The sequence below is a fragment of the Rhincodon typus genome, chromosome 8 (genome assembly GCF_021869965.1).
Source record: "Rhincodon typus isolate 14 chromosome 8, sRhiTyp1.1, whole genome shotgun sequence".
Classification (NCBI taxonomy): domain Eukaryota; kingdom Metazoa; phylum Chordata; class Chondrichthyes; order Orectolobiformes; family Rhincodontidae; genus Rhincodon; species Rhincodon typus.
This window is the reverse complement of record NC_063339.1, coordinates 44,160,437-44,188,424: the sequence shown is the minus strand read 5'-3', so window position 1 is coordinate 44,188,424 and position 27,988 is coordinate 44,160,437. Positions and strand designations below refer to the sequence as shown.

The following is a 27,988-nucleotide window of genomic DNA, read 5'->3' as shown; positions in this document are numbered from 1 at the left end:
CTCTCTCTCTTTCTTTCTCTCTCTCTTTCTTTCTCTCTCTCTTTCTTGTTGCTTCCTATGGGCAAGCCAGTTCTGACGTCATGTAGGCAACTCACCATGGATCCCATGCATCTTAATTTTCTGGATGAGCCAACCATGAGAGACCTTGTTGAAAGTCTTACTAAAATCCATGTAACAACATCCACTGCTTTACCCTCGTCAATCACCTTTGTCACCTCCTCAAAATTCAATCCAGTTTAATAAGACATGACCTTACCTGAGATTATTGTGAAGGTCCTATCTTTTCCATTTCTCCCCTTACCTGAGGCATGTTAACGCTTGGTTTCAAGCACTACCAGTTGTTCCTCCGAAGGAGAGCAGCCCTATGGTTTGACAAGGGTGAGCGTACCTTGATATATCTTGTTAAAACAAAAGCTGAATGCTCCTTCATAACCAATGATTTTACTAAGTTGATTGCTTTAGTTGAATAAAGATCTGAACAGGTCTAGCAAGGAAGTGACTGCATGAAAATATTTATAGCTCGAGTAGTGAAGTTGTCTTTCTGACTCTGATGTTTGCTTTACTATAAATATGAAAAGAATAAAGAGAAAATTAGTTTGGTATTGTTCACTTGACTCAGGAATCATTTTAGTGGAGTTGGCAGCCTGTGAGAATAGGGCACACTAAGGTTGAGCAAGTAAGTGGAATTTGTTTGCACATGTAATTTTGTAATTTGTCGGTCAAATAATCTGCTCTGCCCAACATTGACTAGTCTCTTGAAAAATAAAATTTCATCCTTTTGCACCCCCTCCCCCCTCGCTTGATATGCTTATTAGCCAAGAATACACATCTCTTTTCTTTAACACTTTAGAGTTTGCAAAAAGAGAAAAATACCTTAACAGCTGAAGTGCAAAAGCTACAAGTTCAGACATCTGAACAGGTGAGGTGAATGTTTGTTTGACTACTTGGAAGTTGTTATTTCAGTTTTTTTCTTTAATTAGTTCAGTTAACCTTTTTCATTTCAGTAATTTGAATTTGAAATGTATCGTCGTAGTGTTTGAATTTAAATAGAAAATTCAATAAATAATTAAAATCTGCCAGATTATCCTGATAACCCAATGTCCTAAAGATAGGAAAGTAGTTGACGAACCCTAAGCTTTGGTTACAAGATCAGTCTCTCACTAGTTTATTATTTATATTCTCAAACGTAACAGTGAGCAAGAAATGGAGTTTTTGAGCCTTTTGTGTCCTAAATGCCTCATTTTAGGTTATTTTGTTTTTTTAAACTGGAGCTTTTGGTTTTTATTTTTTCTCCTGCTTTTTCTTATTGCTAGAGAAACAAAGTTAATTTGGAGTTATATTTAAAATTGCTGAAATTAGATGTTTTATTGCAGAATAGATGAAATGAGATTTATAGACTGTGTGGTTTTTCTGTATGTAACATGATTCGAATTATCCATAATGCAGCATGGAATTGTGCAAATTAGTTGGAAGAGACCAGAATATTGGAAATTTTTCATGAATTACCCATCACATGAGAACACTGATCAGTGTAATGACACATTTTGGAATGCTTCAATTTTAGAGATTCTTAATACCAATTCACGTTGCACCTCTTTTTGTACGCAGGCTTCAGCTTTATGTATGTTGGAACAGATGCAAAAAGGGTGAGTCACCTTGACTGTTCAGTTTAAGCCATCACCATTTTGTTACCCTTGTATGAGTTTATGTCTTTTTAACCAGTCTGCAAGAACGGGATGAAAAAATAAAAACAGTTGAAGAGCTGTTAGAAACTGGACTGATTGAAATGGCAAACAAAACGGCAGAAATTGAGGTATGTCAAGCACTTCAAATCTTCCATTGTAGAAAGCAACAAATTTAGCTGTATTTAAGAAATCTGACTCCTTTTTTATCATAAAAGTACAAAGTTCATGAGTGATTACTTTGAACAATAGTCAGTATATGAGGTCTCATTATCTGAACTGTTCCAATATTTTAATCCAGATCCTTTGCTGTAACTTTCATCTGGGTCTTTTTTAGAAACTTAACTGTATTTTAAGCACTTGTTCAAGGCAATATGACCTAGTTGGCTTTGCTTGCTTGGATGGTAGCAAGAAATGTTTTCAGTCATTAAATTGACACCTCTTGTGATTTGGACTAGGTTCATAAGTATAATGGGGGGGGGGGGGGTGGTTTACAATGTAGAGGAATGGTAGAGATAGTGGGGAAACAACCAAGAGGATAGACATTCACTGTGCCAATACATTTTGTAAGACAATTTCCAGGCATCTGACTTTGCTGTTGAAGCCAACAATTAAAGGGCAAGTGAAGATAGTTCTGGCTGTTTGTTTGAAATTGCTTTGTAGTGGAAAAATATGCTGTTTATTGAATAAGCAGTTAATACATCTTTTATCTGCTGTGTTGAGCTATCTCCTGTTCAAAATAACTTCTAATTGTCCTGAATAGCTTAACTCGACTGTACCTGAGCGACGGAACTATTTTTCTTACCAAAAATACAATGAGTTTTATTAAGCATAACACACTCTAATGGTGCCAGCTTTGGCTCAGTAGTAGCCCTGAAGTCCAAGTCGAAGATTTATTTGTCCAGTCCCTTTTGTGGAGTCTTGAACATTTAGTCCCATCCTGTTTGGACAACACCCCAGAGTTCTGAAGGAAATAGCTGAGGAGATGATTGAGGCATTGGTGGTAATCTTCTGGGAATCACTGGAATTAGGGAGGGTCCTAGAGGACTGGAAAATGGCTCATGCAGCACCACTGTTCACGAAGGGAGGGAGGCAGAAGATTGGAAATTAAAGGTCAGTTAACCTGTCCGCTGCCTTTGTTAAGATTTTAGAGCCCTTCATAAACGGTAAGATTGGAGGATGGTAAAATAGGGCTAAGTTAGCATGGCTTCGTCAAAGGAGGTAGAGTCTGACGAATGTGTTAAAATTATTTTTTGAGGAGGCAGCGAGCAAGTTGGACACAGTAGCCAGTGGATGTGATTATATTTGGATTTCCAGAAGGCCTTTGACAAGTTGCAGCACAGGAGGCTGCTGAATAAGATAAGAGCCCACTGTTAGGGGCAAGGTATTGGCATGGATAGAGGATTAGCTGACGGGTAAAAGGCAGAGAGTGGAGATAACAGTGTCTTAGGATGGCAGTCAGTGAATATTTCACAAAATGCTTGAGTGCAGGCTTGTCCAATACCTGCATGAGCTTATCCTGAAGGGTGGCAGAGTGGTTAGGACTGCTGTCTCTCAGTACCAGGGACCTAAGTTTGATTCCTTGGGTGACACTGTGGAGTTTGCATATTCTCCATATATCTGCATGGGTTTTCTCTGGGTGCTCCAGCTTTCTCCCTTAATCCAAAGATGCGCAGGTTAGATGAATTGGGCATGGGTTCTAATCACTCCATGGGGTGGGTGTGGTGGGGCTGGTGGTTATGAGTGAGTCTGGGTGGGATGCTGTTTGGACTGTCAGTGTAGACTCAGTGGGCTGAATGGCCTCTTTCTGCACTGCATTTTATGACTAGTGGAGTTCCACAAGGGCCAGTTTTAGGGCCACAACTATTCGCATTATACGCTAACTATCTCCAGGCATAACTCGGGCATTGTTGCTAAATTTGCAGATGACACAAATACAAGTGAAGGGAGATAGTGTTGAGGAATTGGGGAGGCTGTATAAGGACTTGAACAGGTTAGGAGAGTGAGCAGTGAAGTAGCATAATGAATACAATGTGGGAAAGTGAGTGGTTACGCACTTCGGGAGGAAAAATCAAGATATGGACTACTTTGTAAACGGGGAGAGTCTTCAGAAATCTGAAGTGCAAAGGAACTCGGGAGTCCTAGTTGACATCTTGTTTCATTTGGCAGCTATAAAGGCAAATGCAATGTTAGCATTTATTTTCAGGAGGGCTAGAATACAAGAGCAGAGATTCACTGCCGAGGCTGTGAAATGCTCTGGTCAGGCTATGTTTGAAATGGTGTGAGCAGTTTTGAGTCTCGTATTTAAGGAAGGATGTGCTGGTGTCAGAGGAGGTTTACAAGCATGGTCCATGGTCCTGGGCGAAGGGCTTGTCATATGATCGGTTAAGGACTCTAAGTCTGTACTCTGAGTTTAGAAGGATGACGGGAGGATCTGATTTAAACTTAGAACACTAAGAGGCCCAGATAGATTCGGCGTGGAAAAGATGTCTTCATAGGAGAGACTAGAACCCGAAGGCACAGCCTCAGTGAAGAGTCATCTGTTTAGAACTGAGATGAGAGGAATTCTTCAGCCAGAAGGCAGTGAATCTATGAAACTCATACCCTCCACAGCCTTCTGGGGCAAAGACATTATATTTAACACACAATGTGATAATCCTTGATCCTCTTACTAATCAAGAACCTATGGAGAAGACAGGAGAAATACGTTTGTCCAGGCAGGATCGAATGGCAGAATAGAGTCTGGGCCAAATGCTGTAATTCTGCTCCTTTTGTTTTATGGGCTTATGGTCATTCGTCCTTCAGGGAGTATTTTTGTATTTTACAAGCCCTCAGCTTTCAGATGAGGCACTACACAGATCCCACCAACCACTGAAGTGTGTACGGAAGTTCCTGTGATATGGATCAAATATGGGCAGAGCGGGTTGTATTAGCCAAAGATATCCTCAAGGATGTGAGGCACTGGGAAAATTAGGTTGTAGATTAGCCATTAACCTTATTTAATAGCCAACCGGCTGGAGGATCTAATTGGCTCATACTACTTGCTGACCATTTCCAGGCAAATATTTCTTACTCCTGTCCTGCATTTTTAGCAGGGTCATTGAAAAGATTGTTTTATGAAAGATTTCTAATTTTGAGTGCTTTATTTGCCTTGCGCTGTGATGTCTTTGCCTTCACTCTTATTGGTAAATGAAATAATTAAGCATAGATTCTTTCTCACTCCAAAAATTTGTTTGGTTCAAATAATCATGTTCCAAATTAGCAAAACTTCACAATAGTAAGACATTGAAAAATGAAATCAAGTGGCTTGAGGGATGCCACAAATCTATCTTGCTGTATAGCTTAATCTGACTTTACTGGCAATACATGGCAATGTATAATGAAGTAGACTCACTTTGTTGCATCTTTCTGTGGCATGTGGGCTGAGTGCACCAGTCTTAGAATAACATTTTATATTTGAAGGATATTCTTAAAATGTCATTAGATCTGTATTGATTGAACCCAGAAATCTGATCATTACCCTGCTGTATTGGATACTTAATCTGACTAAACCCATTTTTTTGTATTTTATACTCCACTTTCAAGAACTTGAGGGAGGAAAATAGAAGTTTAAACCAAGAAATTCAAGAGTTTCAGATGAAAAATGTTGAACAGGTAAGGTATTGTTGGTTTTTTTTGTTTACCAGACAATTTCAAATGAGGCTCACTTTTTTTTCAAAATGCATTAAACAGACCAAGTGTCTGTCTAACATAAATAATCACTTATTCATGCTGTTTCACCTTGTGTATGCAAGATATGTTGCCAATTGTAAATTAATAGACACAAATAAAAGCTGCCAGTCATGAACAAATCAGTTTTCTCTAGAACCAGCACCTGCCTCAAAATAAAGCAATCAAGACAGTCTAGTTTCAGAAATTAATTTCTTTCACCCCAGCAAGAATAATCACAAATATGCACATAGACTACCTCAGTGCCTTAAGAACTATCTCCCTCTGAGCCAGAAGGCACCAGTTCAAGACCCAACTAGTTCAGAGGTCATATTTTATAAGAGTCAGATTTTACAGCACAGAAGAAGACTCTTAGGCCCATCGTTTCTGTGCATATTATAAATCATCCACCTTTTCTAATCTTACTTTCCAGCACTTGTCCCACATCCTTGTGTGCTACGGCATTTAAAGTGCTTAGCTAAATAGCTGCTCAGTGTCTTGAGGGCTCCTGCCTCTGTTACATTTCTGGGCAATGAATTCTAGGTATCCACAATCCTCTGAGTGATGATTATTCCCTCAAATCTCTAAATTGCCTCTTCATACCCTAGAACTCTGACCCCTGGTTAGTGACCTTCCTACCTTGAGAGAAGCTTCTCCCAATCTATGCCTCTCAAACTTTGTACCCCTCCAATCTGGCTCTAAGAAAAGCAACCCCAGTCCAACAGTCTCTCCTTGTAACTTATTCACTCCAGGCCAAGCATGATCCTGGTGAATCTCCTCTGCACCCTTTCTAGTACAGTTTCCTTCTTCCTATGGTGTAAACTGTACACAGTTCTCCAGCTGTGGCCTAATCAATGTTGTTTACAGCTTCATTGCAATCCCAGTCTTATCAATGTCTTGCCTAATAAAGGCAAGTATCCCACCTTGGGTACCTGTCTTGCCTCCTAGGGATGTATGGGCATGCGCACCAAGTTCCCTTTGATTTTTCTGTACTTCCTAGGGTTCAGTTAATCAACGTTTATTCCCTTGTTAGTTCTCCCCAAAAGTTTCACATTTCTTTTCAGGATTAAACTCCATTTTACTACTCAGCCCATCTGACTAGCCTGTCTGTCGTCATGTAGTCTAAGGCTTTCCTCCTTGCTATTTACGACGCCATCACTTTTCGTGCCATTTATGTATAGCAAACTGGAAGAAATTACACACAAAATGCTGGTAGTTAACTGTATTATCACAATCTCTGATGCTCAAGTTGTCAGCTGAGGGTGCAGGCTTCTAGTCTCAAAAACACCCTTCAATTATCTTTTTGGTTCTTCTTGTCACCAAACCAGTTTTGGATCTAATTAGCCAAATTGGCTTGGATCCATGGACTTTTTGAACCTTAACCAGTCTATCATGTGAGACCTTGTCAAAAGCCTTAGTGAAGCCCATGTAGACTACCTCAATTGCACCTAGTTACCTCCTTGAAAAAGCAATCAAATTTGTTTGACATGATCTCCCCTTCACAATGTGTATCAATTCAGAACAGGTTGATTTTAAAAATTTGATTTCAAATTTATCAGAACACCGTTATTATACAGTAGAATTTGTAATAGCTGTTTAGTGGTCAGAATATTTCCTTGGCATTTTTCAGCAGAAAAGAAGTGAATAAACATCAGTGTTTTTATGTGCATAGTTACTTGTGACTTAACGTGTAGGTTGTTTGGTTAAAAACTATACTCCTTTATTGGTGTGACATTTTCTTAACATTAGTGAAGTATTAGTTTCAACGTTTCACACTTGAGTGCCACTTATTCATTAATTTATAGGCAAATTTTTGAAAAAGCTCTGCTTCAGGTCCTGGATTATCTGTGTGCCTCAGACCTGAGATTTGTTTCAGTATTACAACTAAGTTGTCCTTTTGATATGCAAATATTGTAGTATTCTTAGTATGAAGTTTCCTTAAATGCTTCTAACTTTTTTGTAGGCAATGCCACAAAAGTTGGATGTTGAGTGTTAATGGAATATGCTAAAATTCTCCTATATGTTGCACTTCCTGTTTCATGATACTGAATTATTTCTTTCTGGAGTATTTCTGATCCTCTTTATCTGGGATATATCATCTTTACTATTCTTTATCCTCCCAATCTTATCTTCTTGAAGCCTACATTGGTCTCTTGCTGCTTCTAACTCCAGTACCATCAAGCCTCACTTGAGTGACCTTTTAGATTGATCCTGATTGGAACTCTTCTGAAATCATCTATTATGGGGAATCATTTTATAGAATCTTGCTTTGGCATAAAGAAAGTGTTTCCATGCTGGCTGGAGCAAGTGGTTCTGAGTGCTTTTTCTGTCATTTCATGAATGCTCAAGTAATTCACAAACATCGGTTACTGCTGCAATTAAGGTTTTGTTTTGAAAGCAGGTTTGCTGTTTGTTACGTTCTCTGCTAGTATCAAGTAACTATTGAATAAGATCCAGATTGATGTTAGACAAGCCATTTAGCTTTTTAAACCTTCTGAATAAGGATATCTCTTAATATCATTAGTTTTTGTTTTCCCCATCCAATTACTTGCACAGCTTTGACCAGAAAATTCATGGAACAAAAACTGACTTCTGATTACTAAAATGTTCAAAGTCGCATTGTGTGAATTTCATCTACTGTAGTACGAAGGGTGAAGCCTCATAGTTAAGTATGTGCATGGCCAGTCTTTAGTAGTGCGCATTTCCGACGATACAGTACCTGAATCATACCTTGATTGTTTGGATATCCATCATATTCTGGTTAATAGGGAGGTGATGAGCTAGTGATATTATAGCCCAGCTATTAATCCAGGCACCATGTAATGCTCTGGGAACCAGGATTTGTAAGGCAACTGGAATTTTGCCATTTTTTTTGCAAGGGGAATATCAAAATAGCAAATACTTGCAATGCTCTGATTTGGAGCAAGAATCATATCTTGAGTACTGTGTAGATCTGGCCTTAATGATGACAATAGGCGAAAAAAATTTGGCAGATGGCTTAACATGGAAAAGATGTGAAATCATCCACTTTGTCAGGAAGAACAAGAAAGCAGCATATTCAAGTTGAGAGAGACTGGGGAACTTGGATACACGGGGATCTGCTTGACCTGATACGTAAATCAAAGTTTGTAAGCATTTATTGCTCAACCATAATTGCCCAAAAATGAGTCGAGCCATTGCCAGTCTGAATTTGCATGTAGGCCAAACTGGGCAAGGACAGCAGATTTCCTGTCCTACAGGACATTAATAAACCTGGTGCATTTTTATGACAATCTGCCAAGGTAATGGTCATTAGGCCATATTTTTATTGAAGTCTAATTTCACCATTTCCCATGGTAGGGATTTGAGCCCTTGTTTCTCATTACATTAACCTGGGGGCTTGGATTGCAAGTCTAGTGACTTGACCATTATGCCACCGCTTTCCTCAAACCTAAGGTTCCTTCCTTAACCTAATTTGCAATTCAGCCTAGTCAGCTTTGTCATCTTGCCTTTTATGATTGCCCTTAATGATAAGATAAAATACCAATCTTAACTGCACTTTTTTTCCCACCTTCGTAGTGGCTTTGAAATTTGTCATGTTATAATCACTGTCCAGGAACTGCTTCATAAATGGGGCAATTAATTAATCTAGTCTCATTGCATTTTATCAACTCGAGTTGTTTGCAGTCGCTAGTTAGCTTTAGAACGTGTTCTAAATTACATACAGTATTTTATGGTCTAACCAAGCTTGAGCCTTTCCCTCCAAATTAGTGCCGTTCTGACTTGGAGCTATTTTCCTGCTCCTTCATTGTTACTGGGTCAAATCTTAACTCCTTTTTAACAGCATTGTGTGTATACTTGTACACCGAGGCTTGCAGTTCTTCAAGAAGGCGACTCTGGACCATTTTCTTGGATAGGCAGTAAATGCTGGCATAGCCAGTGATGCCCATGTTTTCATAACACAACTTGCCTGTTTTTCATTTCTGTTAAACTAACTGTTCTGTCACTTAAACTAAATCCAAGTGCTTGATTTCTTTACTGTTCTTGTTAGACTGTGCCACACTTCTTAGTGATTATTGTATTTGTTGATGACTTTGTTCTTTTTCACCTGACCTGAACTTTCACCTACTAAATAAGTGAGTTCCCAATTTTTCATAGTAAAACAAGCTGCCATTTGTGCTGAACTTTGTTTAACTGTCATTTATTCACTTGGAAGTGGATGTCCTGCTCAGTATTCATGTTCTCCTCCCTTTCATTGGGTTTGGTGTCATCTGCAAATTTAGAGGTTTGATTCAAAAGTGCCAAAACATCACTGCAAATTGAGAGAACAGCACTGAACCTTGTGGGGCATGGCTGCTCAATTTCTAATGTTCTGAAAAACTGCACTTGATTTTCACACTCTGTCCTAAAACCAGCTGGTGATCCATTCTACCATGTGACCGTTAACTGTCTGTTCTTAGACCTTATTAGTTTATTGCAGGAGATTCTACTGAGCATATGTTTTTTTGAAGACCTTTAGTGAATTACTACTGTCTACTCTCTCTCTCTGTTACAATCAACAAATTTAGTGATTGGCCAAGCAACTTTCCCTTTTATAATCCACACTCACTGTTCATTTATATTTCTGGATGTTCTATTTTGCCCATTAGTACAAATATGAAACAATTGAGAAGATATAACATGAACATTGAGTTAATGACTAGAATAGTAGAAAGTGAGAGCTCTGAGATGGATCTCGTTGAACTGGTCCAACTTGTTGATTTTTCAGACCTAATTATTGTGCAGTTTAAATTGGGTTTTGCAATGTTATTTGATAGTAAAAATACAGTTGCTTCATTTCTCCTTTTGAAAAATTGATCGATTTTTCATGGTGACAAATATCACCAAAGCGCTTCTCTGCCAATTAAGTACCTATGAAGTGAAGTCACTGTTGTAATTTAGGAAAGGCACCAGCTAACTTATGCTTGACAAATTACCTCCAAACAACAGTGTGGTGATGATTAGGTTTTCTTGGTGATTTTGATTTAAGAGATCAATATTGGCTGAGACACCTTGATAGCTTCAGAGATAGTAGGAACTGCAGATGCTGGAGAATCTGAGATAACAAGGTGTAGAGCTGGATGAACACAGCAGGCCAAGCAGCATCAAAGGAGCAAGAAGGCTGACGTTTCGGGCCTAGACCCTTCTTCAGAAATGGGGGAAGGGAAGGAGGTTCAGAAATAAATAGGGAGAGGGGGAGGCGGATAGAAGATGGATAGAGAAGATAGGTGGAGAGGAGACAGACAGGTCAGAGGCGGGGATGGAGCCAGTAAAGGTGCGTGTAGGTGGGGAGGAGAGAGGTCAGTCCAGGGAGGACGGACAGGTCAAGGGGGGCGGGATGAGGTTAGTAGGTAGGAGGTGGGAGGGAGGACAGGTTAGGGAGGTGGGGACAAGCTGGGCTGGTTTTGGGATGCGGTAGGGGGAGGGGAGATTTTGAAGCTTGTGAAGTCCACGTCGATACCATTGGGCTGCAGGGTTCCCAAGCGGAATATGAGTTGCTGTTCCTGCAACCTTCGGATAGCATCATTGTGGCACTGCAGGAGGCCCAGGATGGACACGTCATCTGCAGAATGGGAGGGGGAGTTGAAACGATTCGCGACTGGGAGATGCAGTTGTTTCATGCGAACCAAGCATAGGTGTTCTGCAAAGTGGTCCCCAAGCCTCTGCTTTGTTTCCCCCAACGTAGAGGAGGCCACAACGGGAACAGCAGATGCAGATGTGCAGGTGAACATCTGCTTGATTGGAAAGTCTTCTTGGGGCCTGGGATGGGGGTGAGTGTAGTATTTCCCGTGGTTGCAGGGAAAAGTGCCGGGTGTGGTAGGGCTGGAGGGGAGTGTGGAGCAGACAAGGGAGTCACGGAGAGAGTGGTCCCTCCGGAAAGCAGATAAGGGTGGGGAGGGAAAAATGTCTTTGGTGGTGGGGTCGGATTGCAGATGGCGGAAGTGTCGAAGGATGGTGCGTTGGATCTGGAGGTTGGTGGGGTGGTACGTGAGGACGAGGGGGATTCTGTTTTGGTTATTATTGCGGGGAGGGGGTGTGAGGGATGAGTTGCGGGAGACACGGTCGAGGGCGTTCTCAACCACTGAGGGGGGCAACCACCTAGAAACCGATTATCCATTTCAAACCCACCAACTCCCACAGCTACCTAGAATACACCTCCTCCCACCCACCTTCCTGCAAAAATGCCATTCCCGAGTCCCAATTCCTTCGCCTCCGCCGCATCTGCTCCCAGGATGAGGCATTCCACTCCCGTACATCTCAGATGTCCTCGTTTTTCAACGACCGGAACTTTCCCCCCGCCAGTGGTCGAGACCGTGTTTCCCGCAACTCATCCCTCGCACCCCCTCCCCACAATAACAACCAAAACAGAATCCCCCTCGTCCTCACGTACCACCCCACCAACCTCCGGATCCAACACATCATCCTCTGACACTTCCGCCATCTGCAATCCGACCCCACCACCAAAGACGTTTTTCCCTCCCCACCTTTTATCTGCTTTCCGGAGGGACCACTCTCTCTGTGACTCCCTTGTCCACTCCACACTCTGCACTCCGCACTCCACACTCCCCTCCAGCCCCACCACACCCGGCACTTTTTTCCCTGCAACCGCAGGAAGTGCTACACCTGCCCCTACACCTCACCCCCATCCCAGGCCCCAAGAAGACTTTCCACATCAAGCAGATGTTCACCTGCACATCTGCTAATGTGGTATACTGCATCCGCTGTTCCCGTCGTGGCCTCCTCTACATCGGGGAAACCAAGCGGAGGCTTGGGGACCGCTTTGCAGAACACCTACGCTCGGTTCGCACTAAACAGCTGCGCCTCCCAGTCGCGAACCGTTTCAACTCCCCCTCCCATTCCGCAGATGACGTGTCCATTCTGGGCCTCCTGCAGTGCCACAACGATGCTATCCGAAGGTTGCAGGAACAGCAACTCATATATTCCGCTTGGGAACCCTGCAGCCCAATGGTATCAATGTGGACTTCACAAGCTTCAAAATCTGCCCTCCCACCCCTCCCCCCCACCGCATCCCAAAACCAACCCCCCCCGCCCCCTCCCCCCACCTATCCCCTCCTCCCACCTCAAGCCCCACCCCCATCTCCTACCTACTAACCTCATCCCGCCCCCTTGACCTGTCTGTCCTCCCTGGACTGACCTATCTCCTCCCTACCTCCCCACCTACACTCTCTCCTTTACTGGCTCCATCCCTGCCTCTTTGACCTGTCTGTCTCCTCTCCACCTATCTTCTCCTCTATCCATCTTCTATCCGCCTCCCCCTCTCTCCCTATTTATTTCTGAACCCCCTTCCCCTCCCCCATTTCTGAAGAAGGGTCTCGGCCCGAGACGTCAGCCTTCCTGCTCCTCTGATGCTGCTTGGCCTGCTGTGTTCATCCAGCTCTACACCTTGTTATCACACCTTGATAGCTCCCTGCTTTTCTTCAAAATTGTGTTCTGGGATCCTTTACATTCTCCGAGCAGGCTGGCTTGGTCTCCATTTAATGGAAATATGGTACTTCCCTCAGTGTGATCTTGTTTTTCCACACTCAAGCCCTGGATTGAGATTTGAATCCAGAATCTTGTGGTCAGAGGAATGAGTTACCAACTGAGACATGGCTGTCATGCCATTGCAATGATATTTTCTGTTGGCCTTCTAGATCAAGAAGTACTTGTTAATTTCTGTATTTTTAAAATTTAGTGACTTTAATTGAATAACATCATATTTGCCCAAGATGTTATCTAGTATGTTAGTGATTGGTTTCACCATTAAGTAATGCAACTTTTGTTTCGGTCCTTGAACCTTTTAGGTTGCTTCTAAATCCATGGTAGCAGAACTTCAGGAAATGTAAGTATTAAATAATTGAGTGATCATAATATATTTCAGGGTCTAATTTTTACATGCATTAATACTGATTTCTTCAACTATATAGAATTAATGAGAAGAATGAAAAAATTAACTTCATTGAAAGTCTGTTGGAGTCCAAGTTATGTACAATAGAAAGTAATGAGAAAATAATACAGGTACTGCCTTAACTCCCTTATTTGTAAAGTGACTTGAACAAAGTGCTTGGAGTTGCCACAATGCTGATTCCTCACTACTTCTTCCTTCCATCTACTCCTAACAGTCGTCTTTTCTACTTTGAATTCTACTTAAGTCTCTTGCCACTGCATTGTTTCCATCGTGTCTCAAGCTTTCCTCTTCCACTTTCTTCCTGGCAGCCCCATCTCCATTACTGATCTCCCTATTTTCTCTTTCTGCAATGAATTGCCATGTTATTTCGGCCTCCTCTCAGTTGCTTTTTTTATTCCTTTGACCATTCTCACTGACTCCCCACCACCACCACCACCACCCGCCTCTCAAACAAAATTGTGGTCAATCAACTAGAGTATTACAAATTCCAAGTTATAGATCTTGATTGTTTCAATGCCCTTCTTCAAGGCACATTTATTTTTGCATGTTTCATATACTTAATTCTATGAAGTACATACAAAATATTCATAGGCAGTGGTTTTCTATCTGACCACTTCTTCAGATACTAGTTTTGTTCTCACTGGGCACATGTCCATTGTTCTCCTGTGGTGACTGAAGTCTTTTTCTGTGTATCAATCCCTTAAAATTGCCATTTTATCTTTTCCAGTCATTTAGTTCTGCATGGCATTCCTAAACTTTAATTGATTTGCCAACACATTGTTAGTCTCAGTCTTGGTAGCCTGTGCCCAATTGCTATTTTGGGGAAAAAAAATTGCTGGTAACCTTACTGATATCACTTTCTACCGCTTCCTGATATTGTTTCTTGAAATGTTAATCACATTGCTTTTCATCATACTTTGTCCTTCTTATCTTACTAACTTTGATCTCCACCAAAGTAATCTGGTACCAACTGAGTAATTTCTGTTGGACAATATTGTCCCAAATGCCCCAAAACTCCGGGCTTGGAATTTTCCAGACTACTTGGATCTGTCAATGTTCTTTAACTACAAGAACCATTGTAACAGGCAAAAATTGTTGATGACTGCAATAAATTAATGCTCAACATAACAGTAGAACTGACATAAATAAACTTGCTAATGCTTTGTTACAAAACTCAATCATTTCAAAACATAACTGTGTGCTCAAGTGACAACCTTTTTATCTCCGAGCATTTTCTAATCTGTTAGTCTGCATTTACATTAGCCTGGGCTGTATAATCATAAGGCTTTGATTTTAGTGTTGACCTGCCTTTTTACGGCTAGTTTGCCTTTAGAGGAGTGTTTTCCAATGAAACACAATTAAGTAGAGTATGCTTCAGTTCCTCACTTGCTGCTTCATATCAATACTTTGAAACACTGGGCTCTGTCGGATTAAACAGGTTTCTCCATCCTTTTTGTCCATTGTCATTACTCCACACACCCATCTGAGCACCAGCATCTCATTAGTATCTTGTCATTCTTCTGATCTTATTGACTAGTTGTTGGCCGTGTATTACAAATCTCAACTGTCTGCAAAATTCTTTCTTCTAGTTTCAGCAATCTTTTGTTTCACACAGTGGTTGGAGTATTTGGAAAAAGTGTAATCGCCCAAGTTCATGTTGGTGAATTTTGATTTCTATACTTGCATCTTTTTGCCGTGAATGACAATAATCACTGCATTCCTGCAGCCTGCAAGGTTGCAGGAATAGGGTAGGGGTGGATCTGGGTGGGATGATCTTCGGTCGGTCAGTGTGGATTTGATTGGCCAAATGGTCTGTTTCCACACTGTAGGGATTCTATGACGCATGAAGTTTTCATGTTCATGTAATTTCTTGATTATGTGATTTGAATTTTATCAATTACTGTTTTTACAGCACAATATTTCTAAAATGTGTTTTTAATCTTCAAAGGATTTACAAAGGGAAAAGGAACTGCTCAGCGAGCAAGCAGAAAATGCTCAACAGGTAATGAATTGTCGCAATGTTTTCGCTCTAATGCAGATTTCTAATGAGTTGAATAATGGAAGAGTCATAATTTGTTCATTTTATATAATTGAGCTGGCTTTGTCTACCAGCACACCACCTTTTCCTTTTTCTCACTTGGGCAGATTGTCTGTAATGATTATTATATGAATGTAAAGTTGCATGAGTCTTCATAATACAAGATTGAAGCTCTGAATTTTAATGCAACTCCATTCTGATCCATAGGTTTCTACTGCACCTAAACTGGATGATCTTGAGAAAGTGTAAGTATTTTTCAGTATATTGACATGTTAATAAAGTACGTCCTTTCACTGACTTCTCTCTTTTTTTTATTAAAGAATTAGTATGCAAGAACAAGAAATGACCTCTTTGAAAGCTGCATTAGCAGACAGTAGAGAAGCAGCTGCTAGCAAGATGCATGAAATTCAGGTAACCAAATCAGTTACAGCAGAACTACTAACAATCTAATTTGACCCTTGGATGAAAAAGAAACGAGAAAGTGGATAAAAAATTCTCCGTTCTCTGTTTAAACAAATGGATAATCTGATGTCTGACAAGGATAGTGGCTTTTTCAACTTAAATGGGATAATGTGAGACCACCGTAGCATGTTATGCCTCTTTCAGAGAATCTGACCATCATTCTGAAATTGAGAATTTGCATCACATCTGTGACACCCCTTATGGCACTTCATTGCATTGCCATATCACATTGACTTCAATCTTTTATGTTGCTTCATTCTATTTTGATTTTAAAAATCAGTTGCTGCCTTGATTCTTTGGATGTTGGGCAGTAGAGAAACCATATAACTTTATTTATAAATTCTTAACTGGATATTTTAAAATCAAGATTTGGTGCTTTTAATTTTTTAGTTCAACTTATCTTTTTTTTAAATAAAACTTTGCTTTGACAGTCTTTGACGTGCTGTAAACTTAGTGTCTTGCATAAACACTACATACAAATTTCAAACAAATTTTAACTTGGTATTCATATACTTCAGAAATTTTGGGTCAATTTATAGTGTTCACTGGTTTGTATATGGATGCCATTGATAGTTCAGGCATCAAATTTCTCTGATTTTGATTTGTGGACATGAAAAGCACTTCAAAATTGTATCAATTGCTTCTGTGTACCTGGAAACAAGTTATCACTCAGAATTTTTCTGTCTGAATAAACCAGATGCAAAAACTTGGATATTTGTTTATTTACAGCCTGAATTAGAACTAAAATGAAGTGTGTAGCTATTCTGTATCCCTCAAGAACTCTATTTCAAAATAATGTAATGTTTACATTTGCTTTTTTTGTATTCTGAAGGAACTGCAGTGTTGCTTTTTGGTTTTGAATTTTCCTTTTGGTTTTAACAGGGCGTTCTGCAAGAAAATGATAAATTGAAATTGCAGATTGACCAGTTGCGTTTAGACATCAGTAAGCACGTAAGTTTTTTTTGATCAATTTCTTCTGGGAATCTGATAAACTTGGTTATATCTTAAATATTATATAGCGTTGGTATCTTAAATATTATATAGCGTTGGGCTCAACTTAATGTGGAAATCTAGGCTTTTTTAACCCTGTCTCTAAATCTTGAACCAATTTTGAAAACTTTTTTTTTCTTTTTGATAGCTTATGCTTTTACTGTCATGTCCTGCAGTCATGGGTCAACTGACAGTATTGTTATCAACTTTACTCTTCAGGCTTTTTTTTCTCTCAGGGCTGACGTGTATTTTTCTGTGCCTTTCACATAATCTATATATTTTTTGAGATGAATGTTAAGCTCTTGTTGCTTTTCCCTGTTTTACTTGAGTCTTGGAAATCTCTGGGAAACCTTACATTGAAAGTCAGTTCTGGAGTCAAATGTTTCCAAACTGGAAACAGAACGAGAAAAAGGGAACATGGTTTTGAGATAAAGCCAACATTTAAACCAATGGTGAAGGTAATTTTCATTTTTGTTTGAAGGATATGAGCATTTGGAACTTTCTTCCCCGGAGATAGTGTAGTTGAGGTAAATTGATACATCAAACAGAAGTAGGTTCTTCCCTAATAAGGGAGCCAAAAGTTGTTTTTGCGAACAGGTGACAATGTGGAGTCGGGTGCAGTTGGATCAGCCATGATCTCGCTGAGTGCTGGTGCAGACTAGAGACCAAAATGGTCTGTTTCTCATCATGTGTTCATCTGAAATAATCTGGAGCTAAAACTTTGAACTTAGTCCTTTAAAATTGAAACAAAAAGTTGCTGGCGAAACTCAGCAGGTCTGCCCCGTCTTTGAGGAGAAAGTAGAGTTAACACTTCAAGTCTGGTGAATTTTCTTCAGAGCTTCAAAATTGAATGTCTAGTTAAAGAACAGAGTAACACATTCCTGAGATTTATTTCTGGTGAAACTAATAAACAACAAAGTGAAAGCAAACTTATCAATTGATTACAGTAATTCTGGGAATTCTACTGAACTAGATCATGTCCAAACAGCCTTACCAGCATCTCTCTTATCAACTTTAAATCCTTCTGGTGTTTCAACTTACTTCTCTTGGCACAATTGCCTGGATAGCATAATCTCCTCCTTCATAAAGCTTGATTTATTTAACACCTCAGGTGTGTCCTTTCTCCATTGTAAAAGACATTTGGTTCTACTTAAGAAACGCCGAAGTTGAAAAGATACTGAAGCCTCAGACTGACTATTAAAACTAAATGGAAACCAATCTGTGAGCAAGTCTAATTAAGACAGATCCAAAGTCGTAGATATTGAAACAGTGTAGCAGCAGCATTACAGACTAATGGATAAACAGAGACGGTGCTTTAAACTGTAAGACTTGGCTGTGACTGCTGTTTGCTGTGGAAGAAACTGATAGGACAGATTTAGAGTTCTGGACTAGAAAGTCAAACTTCAGAATGAAAAGGCTGAGATTCTTGTTGGGAAGGAGTTGGACGAAGCTTGTGTTGGGAGGGGAGCCAAAACTGTTCTTTCACTTGTGGGATGTAGGCTGACTGGCCAGCATATAATGGTCCATCCCTAGCTGCCTTTGAGGTGGTAGTGGTGGCAAGCTGCTGCCTTGGACAACTGTAGGTAGACCCACAGTACCGTTAGGGTGGCAATTCTGGGATTTTTTGACACTGCCTCAGTGAAGAAATGGCAATATATTTTCAAGTCAGGAAGGTGACCGATTTTTGTGGGCAGCTTGCAGGTAGTGGCATTCCTATGCATCTGCTGCCTTTGTCCTTCTAGATGGAAGTGGTCATGGGTTTGGAAGGTGCTGTCTAAGGATCTTTCAATTTCTGCAGTGCATCTTGTAGATAGCATGCAGTTGCAACTCCACATTGGATGTGATGCCAATCAAGCGGGCAGCTTTGTCCTGCATCATGTCACGCTTCAAGTGTTGGTGCTGGGGGTATTCCATTACACTCCTGATTTGTGTCTTGAGTCAGGAGGTGAGTCACTAAGCACAGCATATCTAGCCTCTGTTCTGATCTTGCAGCCACTGTTTGTGACAAGTTCAATTGAGTTTTTGGTCAATGGTAAGCCCCCAGGATGTTCGTACTGGAGCATTTGATTATTGGTAATAGATCACTGAATGTCAAGAGGTGGTGGTTAGATTTGCTCTTGTTAGACATGGTCATTACTTGACATTTTGTGTGGCACCAATATCACTTGTCAGCTGAAAGTGGATATGGTTCAGATCTTATTGCTTTTGAATATGGACTGCTTCAGCATCTGAGGAGTCAGGAATACTGTGCAATCATCGGCAAACATCCCCACTTCTGGCCTTGTGTTGGAGGGAACGTCCTTGTTGAAGCAGCTGAAGATGTTTGGGCCTAGAACTCTATCCTGAGGAACTTCTGCAGAGATGCCCTGGAGCTGATATGACTGACCTCCACTAATCAAGACCATCTTCTGTGCCAAGTATGACACAAACCAGTGCAGAGTTTGGCCTATGATTCCCATTCATACCAGCTTTTGCTAGGGCTTCTTGAAGCCGCACCTGGTAAAATGTGGCCTTCGTATTCAGGACTATAACTCTCAGCTCACCTTCGGAATTCATCTCTCTCTTGTCCATGTTTGAACCAAGGCTGTAATGTGCACTGGAGCTGAGGGGCCCTGGCAGAACCAAAACAGGGTGTCACTGAGCGGGTTTTTGCTGAGTAGGTGCTGCTTGATAGCACTGTTGATGACACGTTCCATCACTTTACTGCCCTATCAGTCTACTCTCAATCATCAGTAATCAGCCAGGTTAGATTTGTCGCATTTTGTGTACAGGACATACCAGGGTAATTTTCTACGTTGCCGCATAAATGGAACGACTTGGCTTGGGGAGGGACAGGTTCTGGACAACAAGTCTTCAGTGCTATTGCCAGAATGTTGCCAGGGCCCATAACCCTGGCAGTATCCAGTGCCTCAAACTGTTTCTTGATATCAGACAAAGTAAGTTCAATTGGCTGCAGATTGGTTTGTGTGATGCTGGGGCTCACTGGAGGAGGCAGAGATAGATCATTCACTTAGCGCTTCTGGCTGAAGATTGCATTATTAGAATATAAAAATGCAAGAGCTGATTTTGGGAAAAGAAATCAGGAACTTTTTAGTCACAAGATTGAGATTCTCCCAATGAATTTTTTTTAATGTGAAGGTGAACTGTAATCCTGCATTTATAAACCAGAAAAAGAAAACTGAGCTGTTTGGAAAATGACACTTGTGGGATTTTTCAACATTTCCATTCTCGTGTAAGTAAACTCGGCTTTTATTGACGAAAATCTTCCTTCCCCATGCCCTGGCACCAGCAAGAACAAATTGTAGGATTCCGCCCGAGGTGGGACTGAACTGAAGTATCAAAGATAGCTATAACTATTTTCTCTGCACACTTTTCTTCTGACAATGTGAATAAAGCCACCTACTTCTGCCACATAGCTCCAAGTATTTTACAAGCTGTTTTCTAAATATATAGTACTTTGGGAGAATTGGCTAGGCTAACTTTTTGACAATTATCATTCCACAAAAACAAAAAATTCAAGTTCTACAGTGTTTCAAGATTTTAGTGGAATGCCCCAACTGAGTCTGAAACATTGATAAATTATTTGTTCTTGTACTTTTTTTTAATGCCCCTTCCTTCTCCTCCTCGAAGCATTGACTTCTTCTTTAAGTAGAATACAAATGTTCTACCCAAGTGACTATTCTTGATCTGAGTATTGGCAAAGCATGTTGGCAGTCATTCATTGAGTTTTTCTGGGAGGACTGCTGCATTCATTTTGTTGACTTGATTTAGCCCCACCTGATGTATAAATTTGAGGATGAATTATTATGCAAGTTGGAAGAGTACACCATGTGGGCTAGAGACTTGACTAAAGTAAATTTCACTTGATATCTTAGAAAATACTGTCTCTGCACCTCAAGATGAATATTTTACTCTTGCCTGTATGTGACCAAATATTTTCTTTAGCTGCTGAATTGATCATTGTGTCATGATCATCTGGTAAATTGTCTAAATATCTTGTCCTTTTATAGAAATACTCTCCATTATGCAGTGTTGTTTTGAGATCATTTGATTTTATCTTTTTTTAGGCTGACTCTGTATCTGTGGTGGCAGAACTGAAAGAAACGTAAGTATTATATCAAAATAATTCAAAGAAACCTTTCTAAAGATGCATGTTGCTAAGCATAATTTCTTCTGCAGTCTTGTTGAAAAGGATACAAAGATCAAAGAAGTTGAAGACCAGTTGGAAAAGGAGCTGCTTAAGTTAGAACATAATGAGCAAAGATTTAAGGTACTTGATTTTTCTTGGATTTGCAAAGAAGTATGGTGGTATTTATCTATCTAATCTGCAGTGCTGTGTTGCCATGAAGTTGTCATGTGCTATTTAGCTGGACTTTTTTTATTTTTATTGTCGTTCATTTTCCATGGCATAATGGTATGATTTGGTTTTTAATAAAGGAGTTGCAAGATGATCATGATTTGCTCAAGAAGCAAGTGGAAAATGTTCAACTTCTAACAGCAGAGCAGGTAATTGGCCCATAGTGAATTTTTACATTTGTTTTCTAGGAGTGCAGATTGACAGCTTCTTGTTGAAATTCTGAGAAGCTTTTTATAATAGGATTTGAGGACCTAACCCAATGTGCACTATCACTCAGCTTGCATCCTGTGTTCTTGGGTCTCTGAATTCGGAGACAGGAGACCCAATCAGTGGTGAAATTTGTCATCTTGTCCCTAAATTTTGCAATTCGCGCTCTCTCTCTCTGGTCCTTCTAGGGTGGCTACGTTACTCTGTATCCAAAATTGCTTTGAAGATAAGCTCCTCTTTGACTGTCAATGACTTTATTAGCAGTCATGTTCTGTAACTTAGTGTTTGTTCCATTGCCTTGCCAAGGGATTTGGGAAATATTTTGTTTTAAAATTGTGCAAATGTAGACTGCTGTTATTGAGTTAGTATCCAATGAAAAGAAACATCTGTTTAAATTACTTCTGAAGAAGCTGACCTGGTGTGTAATACAATTGTTTATTCTCAAAATAGTATGCAGTAAACCACACGTCTGGCTGACCTGTATTTTTTAGCTGTATTGTTCTGGTCCACCTTCATAAACTGCTTTTATTAATCAAAAAGCTTATTTTGGAATCAAGTTTTATTTTCAAATTTTGCAGAGTTCTGGTTCTTTATGAACTTCTGTCCTGTGCCAGACATGTCACCCCACATTCCCCATGGCTAACCCACTTAGCTTGCACATCTGCAGTCATAGAAGGTGCAGCAGGCCTCTTTACATCCTCTCGCCTCATAATCCAAAGCCCCAAACACCCATTCCAGGTGAAGCAGCAATTTACCTGCACATCATTCAATCTCGTATAATGTACTTGCTGCTCACAATATGGTCTTGTGTACACTGGGAAGACCAAAATGTAGATTGTGATTTGCTTTGCCAACATTTATGCTTTGTCTGTAAATGACCCCGAGCTCTTGATTGCTTGCCACTTCAACAGACCACACTCTTCCATGCCAACATTTGTATCTTTGTACTGCAGCAGTGCTGCTCAATGCAAGCTGTTGGAACAATACCTCATCTTCTGCTTAGGTACCTTACAACCTTCAGCATTCAACATTTGAGTTTAACAATTTCAGATATTGAGCAGCTCTCCATGTTTGTTTCCCTCCCTCACACCCCTAGGTCCTATTTCTTGGCGTATCATCAGTTATCTTTGCTTGCCTGCCCCTATCCTTGCACCATAGTCCCCTTTTTTCCCCACCAGGTTGTAATATTACCAAATGTTCTTTTTTGTAAAACAGTTTGCAGGTAATCATGCTTTTCTAAGCTAGGAAAAGCATCCGTGTTATACAATGGATTTCAACTTGTTTTGTGAATTTCTACATCTTAGGTTTCCACTAAAGCAAATCTGATTAAAGAATCTCAAATTACGTAAGTATATTTCAAATGAGTTTGTATTCCAAATGTAATATGCAGATTATCTGACCTTGTTTTTATTTGCAGGATTGAAACAAAAGAACAAGAAATTAATAACTTGAAGGCTGCACTGTCAGATAGTAAAGAAGAAATTGCTAGCTATGTAACAAAGTTGCAGGTAATCTGAGTAGTGGACACTTAACTGCATTTAAGTTTGAGCTACGAGTATTTTGTATTATCATTTAAATTTCCCTTTTTGCTTTAAATAAAGGATCTTCAGTATCAAAATGCAGGACTGAAAATCCAAATGCAACAATTGCATGAGAAAACCAATGAACAAGTAAGTTTTAAGATGAATGGTAGTCAAGTTTATTTGTCTTGGTATTATTTAATTATTTTAAGCTTGCACAATTTATTTGTATTCCATGTTGAACTGTGTAATATAATAGATTTTTTTTAAACTATAATGGCTATCAAATTGACATACCAAAATTCATAAACTCTTGACCAGAAGCTCTATTGGACTTGCTGAATAAATAGCGGTTTCAAGAGCAGGTCAGATGCTCGGAATTTTGTGGTGAGTAACTTACCACCTGACTCTGCAAAACCTGTCCACTATCTCCAAGGCACCAGTCAGGAGTGTGAAGGAATACTCCCTACTTGCCTGAATGGGTGCAGCTCCAACAACACTTTAAGCTTGACACCATCCAGGACAAAGCAGCCTGCTTGATGGCACTCTAGTTACAAATGTCCACTTCCTCCACCACTGCTCAGTAGTAGCAGTGTGCACTACTGATAAGATTCATAGCATCTTCCAAACCCACGAACACGTGCATCTAGAAGGATAAGGAGTGGAAGGGTGGATTAGTAAGTTTACGGACGATACGAAGGTGGATTGAGTTGTGGATAGTGTGGAGGGCTGTTCTAGGTTACAAAGGGACATTGATAGGATGCAGAGCTAGGCTGGCAAGTGGCAGATGGAGGTTAACCCTGAAAAGTGTGAGGGGATTAATTTTGAAAGGACAAATTTGAAAGCAGAATACCGGATTAGCAGAAAGATTCTTGGCAGTGTGGAGGAGCAGAGGGATCTTGGGGTTCATGTCCACAGTTCCCTGAAAGCTGCCACCCAGGTGGATAGAGTTGTTAAGAAGGCGTATGGTGCGTTAGCTTTCATTAATAGAGGGATTGAGTTCAAGAGCCGTGAAGTTATGCTCCACCTATACAAAAGCCTGGTTCGGCCACATCTGGAGTATTGTCCAGTTCTGGTCGCCTCATTACAGGAAAGATGTGGAAGTGTTGGAAAAGGTTTACCAGGATGTTGCCTGGAATGGAGGGAAGATCTTACGAGGAAAGGTTGAGAGTGCGAGGGCTCTTCTCTTTAGAACGACAAAGGATGAGAGGTGACTTCATAGAGGTGTACAAAATGATCATAGGTATAGGTAGAGTAGACAGCCAGAGACATTTTCCTAGGTTGGAGGTAGCTATTACGAGGGGGCATAGTTTTAAAGTGAGTGGAGTTAGATATAGGAAGACGTCAGAGGTAGGTTCTTTACTCAGAGTGGTAGGGGCGTGGAATGCATTGCCGGAGAGGGTAGTGGAGTCGGCCTCATTTAGGGGCATTTAAGTGGCTATTAGATAGGCATATGGATGATAGTATAAGGTAGGGGTGGAGGTTAGGTAGACCTTTTTTGACGGTAAAAGTTCGACACAACATCATGGGCTGACGGGCCTGTACTGTTCTGTTCTGTGTTCGATAAGGGCAGCAATTACATGGGAAAACAGCCTGCAATTCCCTTCCAAGCCTCTTACCTTCCTGACTTGGAAATATAGTCATTTTCCTTTGCTGTCTCTGGGTCTTGATACTGGAACTCCCTCTCTAATGATATCATGGGTCTACCTACAGCACGTGGACTGCAAAGGTTCAAGAAAGCAGCTCCCCACCACCTTCTCAAGGATAACTAAGGACAGGCAATACATGCTGGCCAGCCAGGGATGCCCGAGAGCATAAGTAAATTTGAAAATAAAGATCTTTTGATGCTTGACATTTTGTTTCATGCACTTAATGAAAAGTGTTCCTTCCTTCTTCTCCTCCTCCTCCTCCTCCTCCATCCCCCGCCAACCAAGTGATCCACATCACCTGAAAATGCCAAAAGTGTTGCTCGAACTTGTACATAGCTGACATCCCCAAAATGTGAATGTTTGCCCACCTGTTGGGGATAGGAAGAGTAAAATGATTTGAAGTGTTTAATCAGCCATGATTGTATTGAGTGGCAGGGCAGGGTTGGCAGTCTGAATGACCGACTCCTGTTCCTAATCCTCCTATGCTTTTCTTTTGTAAGTCCAATATGATAGAAATTCTGTACTCATTAAACAGTTCAATGTTTTGAGTGTAAATGACTAAACGTGCACCCAAGCATGATGATTTATTTGCAGTTTGTATGGTTTGCATCAAATAAACTTTGTCATGAACCTGACTTTGTCAATGTGGAGATGAGTAGTCTCGTATGTCAAGCATTAGGATTTGGTCATAAATTTTTTTTTTTTTTAAATTTCTTTGTAACAGGACTCTGCACTACTGAAGGGTGAAGTGCTGCTGAATGTGTAAGTGAGCTGTAAGGCACAAATTTTATATTTTGTCTTTGAGCAATGTCGTCTTTATGACCAGTTACACAATCAGAATCTATTTTGAGTAATCTCCTTTTCATCAGACACTGACTTAATTTATTCCATGCACATACCAGGTGCCAGGATAATTATGTTCTAACTAAGTAATGAATGATTTAATTACATAAATGTAGTAAATTATTACTTGTCAGTTGAAAGGTTCCTTTTACAAATAAATGTATTCTTCATTTGTTTTGGTGCCTGCTAGGTTACTTCAGAGAGCTGATTTGTGACACTGATGTCAAATGTAAAAATGAGTGCCTACATTTGAAAATGTGAACTGTTTTCTGCAGGAGGAATGCTATGCCAATATTCAAACTGTAATTATTTTTAGACTTTCAGAAAAAGATCAGGAGATTGAATCTTTGCTCCGAGAAACAGATTCTCTAAAGGCAGCTGTTAATCAACAAAGGAAGAAAAACAATGTGAGTGTAACTCGAAGTAATTTGTACTGGATTTTTGTACTGTATGTCTTGAGCTCCTCTTTGGGTATATTTTAAAAGGCAAAAAAAAAATACTTGGAGCAGAATGACAATGTAACTGCACTTGAAAGATGAATGAAACCACATATGTTGTTTTCTCTCTGAGAACCTTTGGTTGGGTTCATAACATCAGTGAGATAAAGAAATTGAAAGTGATGCCATGTAGAAACTGAATGGAGGATGCCAAGCCTGGGTTTCCAATCCTTCCAAATATGGAAGTAAAGCGGATGAGTTGCACCTCAAGTCCTGCTGAAGTTTGGTTTTTGTGCAGAGACACATTTGTGTGTTTAATGGAAGATTTGTAATTTCAGGACTGCAGTAGAATGAGCATAATGGTGAACCAGATGAGCACATTTTTGTGCTGCGCAAGAAAAGTGACCCTTTGAGAAAACCAAATTCAAGCTGTGGATAATTACGAATTATAGGGAATTTTGGAATAGTTTGGAGTCTCCCAATTGCTCAAGCATTGCTGCCATCAGCTTTGTAGTATTGACTGTATGTTGGAGTTGTGTGCCTGTGTCTTTATTGCCTGGAGTTACATTCTATGCTTTTAGAAAATAAATCCTAAGTCCATCAATAGTTGCAAAAAGCTGAACTGATTGGGGTCACATTGTGCAAAATTTTTCATCTATTGATTTTTTAAAAAAAGTTTGCTCAATTTCATCCTTTATGCATTTGATACATGATTTGATAGGTGGCTGCTGTTGAGAGATATACTCATTGTAATTTCAATGGTATCATAAATTTTAGTTACACAGTGCTTGCAGTGTGGACCTTCTCGTTATTTAAAACATGTTGGCTTACATGGCAAAAAATACAGGTTACTGCTTAGTCTTATTTGACGATGATCTAACATGAAGATGAACCAAACTGTCGTCATATACTTATGCTGGTGTGGCATTATACCGTTGAGTATTGAGTAGTAATAATGGGCCTTCATACTGGTAAATAGTTTGGTTTAATCAGCAGCATTAGTAAGACTGATGTCTTGGTCCAGTATGTTGCCATGCCTCAATTTATTAGCATGGACAAGATGACACTGGAGCAATCGATAGTTTAATGTATCTCTACTCCAAACCCATGAGAAATCTCTCATTGGATGCTGAAATCAACACAAACATAGAAAATGCTACTACATCTTTTGCAAATGAAGAATAATTAATGATGGATATTGACATTGGTATCCATGAACTTGAGAGGCTGTCTCAGTTGGATGGAGATAACTGAGGTCAGCAAGTCGTGCATCTTTTTAGCCCATGGTCTTCCTCCTGTAACAAATGTGGCAGAGGCTCTAGTACCAGCACGGGGCTCTTGTTTTGAAACCCAACTATTCTTCTGTCCTGAGGATCAAGGCATCTGACCCAGTCATCACAATGTACCTTCCAGGCTGAATAACCAAAGTGTTGTCCTTTATTAGGAAAGCATCAAACTGGAGTACTTAGTATCTCCTCTAACGGGAAGCTCTTCTCTTTCCAGATCATATACCAAGGACCAATATCCTGGCAGGGAGTTTTGTTGGAACTACTCTGGGTTTAAACTAGCCTGGCAGGTTTTGGGAGCAGCAGTGACCTTAGTAGTGAGACAAGAGAAGGTTGAGGTTGGTACTGAAGTTAAAGAGCAAGTTAAATTGCCAAGGCAGGCAAGATCACAGTAGTGAACAAGGGAAGACTGATGAATTTAAAATGTACTTGTTTCAATGCAGGAGGCCTGACAGGCAGCTGAACTTGGAGTACGGATGGTAGCATGGGACTGGGATATCATAGCTCTTACAGAAACATGGCTGAGGGAGGGACGGGACCGGGAGCTTAGTGTTCTGGGGTACAGATGCTATGGGGAGACAAGAGAAGGGGATATGTAGACCACTGAAACAAGTAAGGGGAGGCGGTGGAGAGGAGAAGATGAAAAATAAGGGTAAGCTAGCTATAATGTAAAAGAAAATTTACAGGATTTATTCTTGGATACACAAAAAAAGATGCAAGGGTGGAAAATGAGACTGGAGAAGTAGTAATGGGGAGCAAAAACAAAATAAGGAGAACTGATTAGTTACTTTGCATCAGTTATGTTGGAAGACACCAGTGGTGTACCAGAACTTGAGTTGGGGGCAGAAGTGAGGGGTGTAGTAGCCATCACTGAGGCGAAGG

The 27,988-nt window shown here is 40.3% G+C and overlaps 1 protein-coding gene across 3 annotated transcripts in view; it reads left to right on the top strand.

Annotated features, from left to right (window-relative positions):
* The window catches only part of LOC109927350 (kinectin), a 67,898-nt gene extending 41,381 nt beyond the window's left edge, over positions 1 to 26,517 (top strand). The window contains exons 14-31 of one of the 3 annotated variants that reach the window (XM_048599800.1): positions 851 to 919; positions 1,609 to 1,646; positions 1,723 to 1,813; positions 5,268 to 5,336; positions 13,214 to 13,251; positions 13,337 to 13,427; positions 15,266 to 15,319; positions 15,563 to 15,600; positions 15,676 to 15,766; positions 16,700 to 16,768; positions 20,875 to 20,912; positions 20,987 to 21,077; positions 21,245 to 21,313; positions 22,676 to 22,716; positions 22,789 to 22,879; positions 22,973 to 23,041; positions 25,265 to 25,302; positions 25,700 to 26,517. In XM_048599800.1, coding sequence (XP_048455757.1) covers positions 851 to 919; positions 1,609 to 1,646; positions 1,723 to 1,813; positions 5,268 to 5,336; positions 13,214 to 13,251; positions 13,337 to 13,427; positions 15,266 to 15,319; positions 15,563 to 15,600; positions 15,676 to 15,766; positions 16,700 to 16,768; positions 20,875 to 20,912; positions 20,987 to 21,077; positions 21,245 to 21,313; positions 22,676 to 22,716; positions 22,789 to 22,879; positions 22,973 to 23,041; positions 25,265 to 25,302; positions 25,700 to 25,865 — 1,251 coding nt within the window. In that variant the 3' untranslated portion in view covers positions 25,866 to 26,517. The remainder of the gene's footprint in view (positions 1 to 850; positions 920 to 1,608; positions 1,647 to 1,722; positions 1,814 to 5,267; positions 5,337 to 13,213; positions 13,252 to 13,336; positions 13,428 to 15,265; positions 15,320 to 15,562; positions 15,601 to 15,675; positions 15,767 to 16,699; positions 16,769 to 20,874; positions 20,913 to 20,986; positions 21,078 to 21,244; positions 21,314 to 22,675; positions 22,717 to 22,788; positions 22,880 to 22,972; positions 23,042 to 25,264; positions 25,303 to 25,699) is intronic. The other 2 variants (XM_020527341.2, XM_048599799.1) reach the window with 2 other exon arrangements.
* Positions 26,518 to 27,988: the final 1,471 nt, after the last annotated feature.